Here is a 12063-nt window from a genome sequence, read left to right as displayed (position 1 = left end):
AGAAACACTCATCAGTGAGATTTGCATAAAGGACACAAGAAGAAGGGTTGGGCACCTCCTTGCCCTCTTGGACCACTTGGATTGTGTACAGCACTCTTATCTGTTATTATATGGAAAAAAAATTGCTTTCCAGCCTATTTTAGTAATCAGGCCTTTCTTTCTAAAATATCCACAAGCCTGTACCACGAAGTGTGGATACAACTTTGCTTCATGTTGATGAAATAGCATCTCTTTAGCCTCATGTGTGTAGTTCTCCCCTGTGACTTTACTGATGAAACACAAAAGTTGGCAGGATCAAATGATGATACCACAGTGCAAAAATAAAAAGATGCTATCAATTCATTCTATAGTATTTACTGAGCGCTTACTATGTGTAGAGCACTGTACTAAACACTTGGAATGTACAATCCATGAGAAGCAGTGTGGTTTAGTGGAAAGAGCATGGACCTGGGAGTCAAAGGACCTGGGTTCTAGTCCCGGACCTTTCACTCATCCGCTGTGTGACCTTGGGCAAGTTGCTTAACTTCTCTACCTCAGTTACCTCTTCTGTAAAATGAGTAAGACTGTGAACACCATGTGAGACTTGGACTGTGTCCAATCTGATTAGCTTGTATCTACCCTAGTGGTTAGTACAGTGCTTGGCACATAAAAAGTGCAAGCTAGTCATGGACAGGGAATGTGCCTCTTATATTGTACTCTCTCAAGTGCTTACACAGTAAGTGCTCAATAAAGTATGATTACCTGATTAATAAATACCATTTTTAAAAAAGCCATCATGTTTGCTTAATTACCTTTTTCCAAAAGATCACAACCAGCAATTGAGAAACCTTAACAAATCCCCACTAAAAAAGCACTCAGACACGTGACAGAAACCAAGCAGAGAGATCATGTACCTGGGTCAATGAGAACTTCTTGGGCTCCTGGAAAAAAGAACAGAATAATCTTTCACTCTGAAAACACAACTATGTTCACAAACATTCTCTCTGTGCAGTGCCATAAACCCATTACAGCTCATCTGAAAACTTGCTAAAGAAGACAGCACCTTGTGAAGAATAAACATGTATGTGAAACACGTATGTGACTTCATACTATGTTTCACTCAATTTGCACAAGTGTTTTTTAAACACGTGATTAAATGGATGGTGGCTGTTTGTTTCACATTCAAAGAGGAAGATACTTTTTTAAAAACCTTGAACCTTTGCACAGGGCTGTTCCGACGTAGATAAATAAAAAAGCCCACTCTTCCTAAAGGTATTCCTCATTCACAGCTAAAAGTGTTACAAGAGAAAGTGTTCGAGATTTAAATCCATTAGTGTCTGAGGTTTTTTATGGGTCAGTGGGGTATAAAAGATGGATACAACTCAGCTTTCTGCAGTTCCATGTTAATCTAGCACACTGAGCCAATTGGTTTTATAGTTCAACAGTAACTATTTATATGCTACTGAGCAAATCTTATTTCTAGCCATTTGTTTTCACTGCATTTTTTTTTTTAACTGCGCAACAAATATTATGCTTCATAGATTCTGGAACCCTTATTCGTTTCACACTGGGATGTATTTATAATGACTTCCCAGTGGCTCCACAAGCAGTAAGCCAAAAAAGTTAATCTGAGGTTTAAGAATTGCCTGGATAAATGAAACTTGAAAAATGCCATTTTATTTTAGGAGAGGTTATGCTGAAGGTGATCTTACTATTTAGGAAACAGTTCTGAACTTTGTCATTATTAGGATGGCGCTCCAAAGTAATTGTGAAATGTTAAGCGCTAAGTTTGCTATTATGGCCTCACCCCATCTATGTGCCCAAATACTTTTACTAAAGATGGCATAGTGCAGTGAGTGCTCCTCTAATGGGCTGAGGGAGCTTTATACATTTTCAAGGCCCTTTAATCAATGGATTGGAATAAAGAGAGGGAACGACAACATGGGGCTGATGTCCTGGCACTAGTACATGGGAGAAATTCCACTAAACTCCTCCCACCCTTCCCCAAACCCAACAAGCAAATGAGCTTGTTGAGTAATGATCTCTTGGGTTTTCAGACACCTTGACTTTGCCCAGGACACTTGTTTTCTGAGAGGAACAATGTAGTCCTCTGTGAGCTCCATGTGGGACAGGGACTGTGTCCAACCTGATTAACTTGTATTTATCTCAGTGCTTAGAACAGTGTTTGACACATAGTAAGTGCTTAACAAATACCACAATAATTATAATATTGTTAATAGACTGTCCTTGAAAAACTATTCCTACTCCTTGCATAACCAACAGCGCTGGGCTGCTAATTGGTTGCTCTCCACTTCAGACAGCTGACCCTATAAGTCCTGGGGCCTGAGTGCCACCTTCCTGCAAACTGATTCATATCAAAAATTAACAGTCAGCATGAGTATTAATGTCCACAGTTCCATCTCTCTTATAAAGCTGGTGAATAGCCCTGGAAGCCAAACGGCTCCAAGACACCCAGGCTTGCTCCTGAGCATCTGTTCATGGCAATAGCTGCTTCCTAAATTCTCCTTTGGACTTCGCCAGACAGTTTAGCTAGAGCCTGCAAAACTTCCTAAGATTTTCCACATGCTGCAAAGCTAAATAAAGACATTTTAGTTCTGCAGACAGAGCAGCTTTTACATTTCTTGAAACAGTTCCTTGTCTTCATTCAGCAGAAAAAAGACAAAACAGACCCAAGTCCCAGAGCAAACCTCTGTGGAAACATTTAAATCCGATTAGCGAGAGGAACATCTTGGTCCTTTAGATAATCCTTCAAATCGTTTCTGGGTATGGAAGAATAGCTGTGGCAGAAGAAAAGGAGAGCTTACTTGTAAATCAGGCTTGCATTTTGGTCTTCTGATGTCAGGTGAAAGACTTTTATCATTAGTGACTGACTGGAGATGACAGGGAAATGTAAACATCATCATCCTAGTGCATTACTTAGTGTAATAGTGAATTACTACAGTAAGATGAAGTCAGTGGACTCTTCCGAGCACTTAATGGAGTAAACTGGTAGTGCTTTGTGTACAGTAAGTGTTCAGTATATACCACTGATTGATAGGCAGGCAACAGAAAGAATCTGTAGTGAGCCAAAAATGGTCAAAATTTTGATTGCTTCTAATTGAGGTCATCAAAAAGATCTAAGGAGACGCTCCAGGAGAAAAAGGTTCATTGAAGATGTTTGAGAGAACTACAAAACTCTCCTAAATCACCCTTTAGTTTTGTAGGTTCTTTTTTAGTTGAGGTAGTGGAGCTGCTCAGTCTCAAAGAAATCCATGTGCATTTTATTCTGTTTTTACTTTTGCTGTGATTTAGGGGGGCTGAGATAGAAGATGAGAAAATTCAGAGATTTCCACCACCCATTGCTATATCATTTTCAGATCACTTTTCCTTGGAGAAGGGAAAGCATCTTCAAGAAGCACTGGTAAAATAAAAATTTCATAATTCAATGAGAAACAGTAATTTTACATCTAAGGTCACCCAAAATGACAAGGCTCAGCTATGCTTGCTGTGTCCACCACTTTACAGAATCACAAGGTGTACCTGATTCTATCCGGGGGCTTCCAAACAAATATAATTAAGTGAAATATTTGAACGACGCCAAGTCTGATAAGTCAGCTAATTAAGTGGTCTCAGGTATGGCAGGGCCATACTGGGAGGCTGCAGGAATACTCAAGGGATCCTTTAGATTAAACGGGTGCACATCAAGAAGACTGAGAAAGGGGTTTTCCTCGGTTAGTCTGGCAGTGTCCAATAGCCCAGCCCAGTCCAGCCCGAAATTCCTGGACCACCCAAAGCCTGCCAGTGAGCTCAGTTCTGAAATGTACAGCAACCACCAGAGGTTGACAATGCAGGCTTCCAGACTGCACTGAAATCATTTGGGGTCTTTCACGATAAAACAATAAAACTATTGGTCAATGAAGCTGACCAAGGCACTTGAGGTGCCTCCAGTTTGGGAGTTAAAAATAACAGGCAAGCTGTCCCCATGCTCTGAAATCATTTCTGTTATAAGCTACGCCTGAGTGTGGTTCTCTGGACTCATTTCAACCGTTCCTTAATGATTATGGACCACACTTGGTTAAGGAACCTTGGGTCTGCTGGGGTCCTTTAGCAACTAAACCCAGCCCACCTAGGAGGCAAAATTGCACTCTGCCATACTCCCCCGACCCGCTGCTGTGGGCAGACACATGACCGGCTTCTCACAATAACGCGGTGCACCATATTCAAATAAGCACGTGTTGTCGGACAAACCTTCCCTAGTTCCCTGACGGAGTGGCCTCGTGTTCCGGCAGAGCTGAGGACCTGCTGAGTTACTGTCACCTTCTTGATAATCAGTCCTCACTGATATCAAAGTGGAATCGAAATGAAATGAGCCTGGCATGCCAGACTCCCAGCTCTACACATTTTACGGTCAAGTCAAAATCCAGAGCTGTTCCACCCTGTGCCGAGGGGGCTGACCGTGCTCTCCTGCCTCTATGAAAATGCAAAGTAACCCCAAGCCCCCGCGGAATGAAGAGCTTACCTGGTCGATGCCGGTTGCCTGAGTCAGCTGGAAGTGAGCTACCTTGCAGCCGTCGAGCCCCCATTTTACCCCCGGTGCCTCCAGGATAGTGATAGATCACAGACGCAGAGCATAGTCCTTCTAGGGCAGCTGAGCGACAAAAAAAAAAAAATCAAAATTCACGCAATCAGCAGAGCTCCAGATTCATAGACGCAAATCACATCTAGCAATACAGCTGTTTCCTTACTACCCACACTGGCTTCCGTCAACAGTTTCTTAAAAAGAAATAAAAAAACACAGTGCAATTGCCTGGCTTCTTGAGCACCCACTTTCCTCAGGGAGTAATCAAGGAACAGCCGGTCCCCGGTGCCTCGAGGTGCCCATTAAGAGCTTCTGATAAACTCTTGTGGATGATGAAGACTCAGCAGCTCCCAAGAGGCTAATTTGAGAATTTTTGATAAAGATCGCAGTCTGTTGAGTTGAAAGTGCTTCCCAGAGAATTCATTTCTAGACAGAACAACTTCTCCCAGGCTCCTCTCTGATTGAACAACCATCTGGCTGAAAATGGATCTGTGGTACCAATTGCTTCACTTCAACAGTGATGAGAACAGGTCAGATGAGTGCCCTCAAGGCTAACATTGCCACCTTGGGGCACTGTTTGGACCCTGGTGAACTCTGCAAGGCAGTCACACTTTCTTGGTAGCTGAAAGAGCCCAGGAAGGATGACGTCTTTTGGAATCATGGTCTTAAAGTCAATGCCTACTGCTACTTGTCACGCAGCAAGTTATGTCACTTATGCGTGCCACACTGTGGTTGAAGGTTGGAAGGGAGCAGCTGTGTGGAAACCGGTCCAGAAGGTCTTAAGTGCTTAGTACAGCGCTCTGCACAGAATAAGCACTTAATAAATACCATTGATCTATTGACCACGATTGTGCAAATAAGGAAGCACTGTGGAAAGACAAGATTAGCTAGTCAGCTTCCTCACTCTACTTCTCAAATGTGCCTTTGGGAGTAGCCTCACTGAAACGTTATGGCATTTCCTGGGCGCTGTATACTAATAACATGCCTACATGGGGTTTGGGAAATTCTTATCTTTACTCCTTGAGGGCATTAATATCCTCAGGCCCTAGGGGATCCCCTCACTTCCCTCTTGATTCTTGATGGCAAGACCGACTACCTCAAAGGTGGGACTGAGATTCAAATCTTACAAGAATCTCATCACGGATGAGACTCCCTCAAGTGGAATCAACTGCATTTATTGAATGCTTCCTGTGTGGAGAGCACTGTATAAGTTCTTGAGCAAGTACAATATAACAGAGTTGGTAGACATGTTCCCTGTCCAAGAAACTGAGGACATATTACATCTGCTATTACACCACGCTGTAGTTGAACTACTTCCTCCTACAGCCTTCTGCTCCCACTATCTCCAAATAATTTGTGTTGGTCTCCCCACACTGGGCTGGAAGCTCCTTGAGGGCAGAGAACATGGGTCTTGCAACTCTCAGACTTTCACAAGCATTCAGCACAGTGCTTCACACTTGATGGGAGGGGCCCAAATACCACTGATGGACTGTATGATTCGATAGACAGAAGATGGTGTTCACGATGACAGTTGACGGATGACACCCTCCCTTGGCTGGGGATCAGGCCCATCCCACTTGTCAGGCTCATGATATCTTTAACTCAACTCCATTTCTCAACTTGGCTGCCAACCTGGTGGAACTTCCCAGGCGGTCCAGTCTGGGGGTTGGGTAGGGGTGGGGTGGGGTGGGGTCAAGGCAAGTCCAGAAGAAAGGGTAATAACTGCGGTATTTGTTAAAAACTTACTATGTGCCAGGCACTGTACTAAGCACTAGGGTGAATACAGGCAAATCAGGTTGGACAAAGTCCCTGTCCCATATGGGGCTCAAAGTCTCAACCCCCATATTACAGATGAGGGAACTGAGGCACAGAAAAGTGAAGTGATTTGTCCAAGGTCACACAGCAGAAAAGTGGCGGAGCCAGGATTAAAACGCAGGTCCTGATGACTCCAAAGGCTCTACACACTAGGCCATGCTGCTGCTTCTCCAGAAGGAGCCTTGCTCCCGGGGGTCAGGCCTCCCCCTGTGCCGTAAGGGTACCTTTGGACCTGGGTCTTTCCCACGCTGAGTGCTCGGGAGGTGGCTACCCAAAATCTAGGGTTCCCTTGCTCACCGTGGTATGATCCTTCTGGAAAAATGAAACGAGCAATACTCATACTCTGATTTCATTGCTCTGTGACATCATTCAAAAACCTGGGTCTTGGGGTGTTTTCTGCCCTTTCAGCCTTGTGCCAGCCCTATTCAAAAAATCCTACCTCCAAGCCATAAAAAGTCATTTACAGACCGCAGAAGCTCCACCGCCATGTGGTAATGAACCAAGGAATCCTGCAACATCCCTGCTTGAAGGCACAAATCGCCAACATGCTTCCGCATCCGTCCTTGGCACCGCTTCTTATAGTGTCTGGAACACAAAAGGCAGAGGGCATCAGAACCAGTCATCCAAGGGCTCAGTGGCCGCAGAAGCCAAGGCCACCATGATGACTAGCAGTGACCAAGACCATTAACTAGCAGATGCGAAGGAGGCTATTTTATCCTCCCCCATTCAAAGCCAGCAACAATAGCTCCCCATTGTTAGTTCAGGAGGGTCACCTTCAGAAAGCATTTCTGAGTTATAGGACGCTGTTCAGCCTTCGGAAGATCTATTCTGTTACAAAATGTATGTTCTATGTGGACGACAGACTGGGCTGAAGTTTTTCTTTTCAGAGTTTAAAGATAATGAGGCTATGATGGGAAATTGTCGATAACAACAAGAAAGCTGCTAGGCTGTCAGCTAGTTGTGGGTAGGGATAGGGTCTGTCAGTTCCATGTTATTGTTATGTTGTACTCTCCCAAGTGTTTAATAAGAGTGCTCTGCACACAGTAAGCACTCAATAAATACAATTAATTGACTGAAAGTGTAAGTTCCATTTTTTTAAAATCATTTTTCCTCCTTGACTGAAATCTAAGCTAATGATGCCACGGCATTGTCTTTAACTTGCTTAAGGGACACGAGAGGATTGGGGGTTGTGGGGAGTATGGGAGTCAACCCTTATAGAAAACCTACAATTGCAACAAAACCCTGGACCTCCAAGGTTGAAGCCAAGGGTTTGATGGTGCTTTGGGGAGGAATCATAATCAAAGTCCTCACAAGTTGGCGAGAGGAGATCTGAGGCCTTCCCGTCACCACAAAGCTCCCGGAGCCAAAACTCTGAAAACGTCTTACTTAGGACCCAACAACTTTGGCTTAAGAAACCCTACAGGGTAGAGTAGCTGGAGTACTGATTTTTTTACAGATACCAATAGGCGATGTTTTAAGGGACTCTAAAGAACAAACACCTTTACCTATGGCCAGAGAGATTAAGGTAATCCCATGGGTAGGGGAGAGCTGAGGGGCTGTGCCCAGGCACCGGCCATGCCCACTGGGGGGGGGAGGGGAGATCTCCAGGAGCCATGAGTTTTCCCTCTCTGATTTTCTCTCCAAGCACTTAGGACAGTGTTCTGCACTCTGTAGGGGTTTGATAAATTCTAGGGATGAACTGGACAGAGCTGCTGAGAGCTCCGCAGGCAGAGATCTTCAATTCTTAGGCTGAATTGAAAAAACAAAAGTGAACGGGGATAGAGAGTGGGATTTAAAAAAAGGGTCAAGACGTAAAACTCCATTCCTTAACGGCAGTGGGGGTGTGAAGGGGGTGCTCAGAAGAAGAGCTGAGTGGGTGAGACTGTGCCGTCAACGGCCTCCCTCTTCTTCCACCCTAGAAGCACCGAGCAGGAGGACACTGATCAAGGCACTGGTTAACAGGGCAACCCACCTCACTCCCTGAACTCTCCCCCACCAACACCTCCCCCCGGCACCTCCCTGGTTGGGCGAGGACGGAATCAGCCATGAGGCTTCTGCAGCCTTAACTTGAGCCCAGTGTGGGAGGGGGCCATGCCTTTATCTATGCCAAAACTTAGTACGATGCTTGGCACCTGGAGAGCGCTTAACAAATACCATCACTCTCATTATTGACCTACTTCTCCTCGGCTCTCTCTGTGACAAGCACCAGTTCCCATTTGGGAGGAAATCGGGCCCAGCCCAGTACGGAATGGGTGCCATGCTCTGGGCGATAGAACTAATTCTGCCAGTTCTCTGAAGAGACGTAATTGGTCAGAACAACGCCCACACCAGATTCCCTCTCTCAAAACTGACTTGGTACATAACCAAGCAAAGAGAGGATGGGAATTACGGAGATTTCTGCTTCTTCTCTGCCACAAATATCCCCCCCAGCATTCCGAGGATTCAACAGAGTAGGTGCAGCTTAAAATGGCCTAGAGAAGAGTTTTTGGACAAAGAAATTCTGACAACCCAAAAAGTAGAGAAATCAACTAGTAGAGCGACCATTCAAATGTGCCAGCTTTTGACTGGTGCTATGAAAAACTCAGATTTAGACATAAATCCTAACATTTAGGTAGATGAATTGTATGTATTTTAAATGACTCCTTTGATTAGAAAAAAAGAAACTCCCTAAATGGTTCAAAAGTTCTGGCAGTGTATCATTTATCACCTTCGTAAAAGTTATGTGTTAACTTTACATCAAGTTAAGCTTGTAAAATGCTTAATAGATGTCACAATATTGTGGCAAACCTCTGAAAAGCAAGCTTGAAATAGCATCTTCCAAGTGCTTTCCTACTCAAACTAATCTTTCACACTTCAGCTCACCCTGTCAGCCACACGAGGGGATGTGTGGGCCGTATCAAAGTGGCGTTGGTTTTCACCCCCCCGGGGGGGGGGGGATCAGTATATTCCTTCTTTCCAAATTTCTTTCCCAAGAATACAAAGATGATTTTTTTTTCCAGGGAGGCTTTATCTAGAATAACACCGATTTTCTACAGGTCCCTCTAGTACTTTAAGCACATTTCTGACAGAGGCATACAGATTATAAGAATTATTGATCAAGAAAAAGAGAGTCTAAAATTTGAATTTAAGCACTTGAATGAAATGTTGATTTCTCAAATTTTTTTTTAAAGAAAAAGCCAAGAAGCAAACTATAAACAATATCTAGCTTAAAGCAACACAAACAAAGAAATCAAAGTTAACACTGAGAGTTCAGCCTTAAAGCAGAGGAATTATTGCTTTCAAAGCTGCAAAACTTAAAATGAATGAGAATTTCAAAGCTAGGGACAGCAAGATTTAGCCACAAAATTTAAGCCATAATCCAGTTTCAGCAATAACTAAATTCCCCCGAAATACTGCAACGTCTGACCCTTATGTTATTCAAATATTGCTCACTGAACAACTGTAAATATGAAAACCATGGGGGGAACATGGAGGAATGAAGGGTCAGTGTGGGGGAAAAGACTCAGGCATTTGCTTAGTCCTGTTGCCAAAGGAAAGGAAACAGTAGTTTGAAATTAAAATAATAGCCAGTTGGGGACCTGTTCATTTCCACAATTCAAGGTAAATGCACAAATTTCTTCAGAACTGCATTTCCACCTAAGAATGGTCCAACCTTTCTGTCTCTGGGAAGAGACAGATGCAGAGATGTCTTATTAACTGTATATGCAGCTCCAGTGAGGGGTCAGGGCCACCAGTCTTCAATAGACTTTGAAGAGTTTCAGACCAAACCTACGAATTGCAGTTTTCTCTCCTACACCTTAAAATTAGTCGAGAAATGCCAATAAAGGCAAGAAGAGTGCTAGAAAGAAATGATGGAAGCTCGCAATACCACATTTAAAAAAAATGAAACCAGAATGTGGATTTCAAAACCTGGAGCAATCAGACCTGAACTGGAGCTGAATTGTGGGTGGACAGTTTGGATTATTTCCCTTCAGTAGCAATAAAAAAAGTACAGAAAAATCACGCTATTTTAGAGGATTTTAGTTACACAAATATTCATTAGCAGTGAGAATTCAGAAAGAGTATAGCTATCACCCCATGAGATATCAGAACATGTCAAGAAGAAATCGAAAATGTATTGCACTGTCCTCAGTTTCTAATTGTTAATGCCCAGTTACAACGGCAGCCTGTCTCATGAAGGGAAAACTTAGATTCTGATGTCCTCTGATTGGCCCTCATTAAGCCAAAGCTTACTTGCCATCCTGCATAACAGTCAACGGAGATAACTGAAGGATGTTAGTGGCCACCTGGCAGAGCTGGACTAGGCAGTTTGTGTCCCTGACAGGAGAGTTGGGGCAGTGAAGGGGAAACCCCTCTCACTGTTGCCTGAAATGACCTTCACTGCCATTTCAAAAGGTGGGAGGTTCCCAAAGCTTAGCAGCATTGGATCCCTTCCGCTCCCATAGCCAACGAGTAGCGGCAGATATCGTGAGCCACCCAAGGAGCCCATTTGGGATAGCCAGCCGAACCTGCCACATTACTACTGGTCTGGGCAGCACTCCTCATCTGCCTGCCCCTCTTCCGAGGATTCCAAATATTTACAATCATCCGTCATTTCAGACTCAGCCCGCCACCGCTGTCATCAGTCCACACTTTCCAGATGGCGCGAGGTTCCCAAGAGAGATTCTTGAAGGAAGATGACCCCTCGGGATCAGGAGGAAATCCAGAGTCTTGCCTGCACTGACCTCTCATCTTCATAGGGGACACGGCTGGCCTACTCTAGACTAACTACTTGTCAAATTTATGACCTGCCTCACTCTCGCCTTTAGAAGGGGTGAGATGATGAAAGCATCCCTTTTACTCTTTACTTTTACCCTTTTACTCAAAAGCATATTAGTCTTTTATGCAATAATAGATGTTTAATGCAAGCATTTGCTACAAGTAAGCATCATTAAGCATTTAAGAGCAGCTGTCGTTAGACAGGTGGTTTCCAAAACGCTCTAACTCCTCAGCAGGCCCCAGCAGGCTCTCAGATGGGCCTCTGCCGAGGTGGGGCCTGAGGTCCCTGGGAAACGTAGCAGCTTAAGTGCAAGGTGGTGAAGGAGAGCCATCCGCTAGAAGGAAACTCCGTACACCAAAAAATAGGTGCACTTTGAATTATGGCGGCTCAGATAAGCGAACGTTCTTTCTGTTTCTGTAAGGAAGCGATGGGGCGTCTTATCAGATGGGAGAATGGGTGTTTGGAATGAATGTGGCCTTAGCGGGGTTTTATGGTATCTGAGGGAGCAAAGTCGACTGATGCTTTTCGCTAGTGCCCAGGAGTGTGGCACTCACCAGACGAGAGAGAGTCCTACCTTCTTCAGTTGGGGGTATCAGAGACCATTCTCTCCCCTTCTCCTTCCCCACCCCTCCCCTTCGCTGAGAGGGCTTTACACACTTGCTGAGAGAGCTTGGTCTTTCTTACTCATTTAGGTTCGCTTTAGGCCATTTGGGCCACGGACCAGTTCCACTCCCAGGGGGTTTCTGGCTGCCACATCTCTGGCCTATGGAATGGCACCGGCCTGATGGAAGTCTCGATTTGGCCCAAGGGGAGGAGTCAGGGCCATCTCTTCTCCCTCCTCCCTCTCCTGCTCACCAAGTTCGGGCCCACATTCCCGTGACTGGGGAGTGAGCCAACCACCAACAGAGCGGCCTGAAGACTTAGTCTGGCT

The 12063-nt window shown here is 44.6% G+C and overlaps 1 protein-coding gene across 1 annotated transcript in view; it reads right to left on the bottom strand.

Annotated features, from left to right (window-relative positions):
* TRAPPC9 (trafficking protein particle complex subunit 9) overlaps positions 1-12063 on the bottom strand; it is a 191167-nt gene that overhangs the window by 171925 nt on the left and 7179 nt on the right. The window contains exons 3-5 of the mRNA XM_029062397.1: positions 6813-6958; positions 4499-4627; positions 894-920 (exon numbers count right to left, since the gene is read on the bottom strand). Coding sequence (XP_028918230.1) covers positions 894-920; positions 4499-4627; positions 6813-6958 — 302 coding nt within the window. The remainder of the gene's footprint in view (positions 1-893; positions 921-4498; positions 4628-6812; positions 6959-12063) is intronic.

This window comes from Ornithorhynchus anatinus, chromosome 4, assembly GCF_004115215.2.
Source record: "Ornithorhynchus anatinus isolate Pmale09 chromosome 4, mOrnAna1.pri.v4, whole genome shotgun sequence".
Classification (NCBI taxonomy): Eukaryota; Metazoa; Chordata; class Mammalia; order Monotremata; family Ornithorhynchidae; genus Ornithorhynchus; species Ornithorhynchus anatinus.
This window is presented reverse-complemented; position numbering and strand designations above follow the sequence as displayed.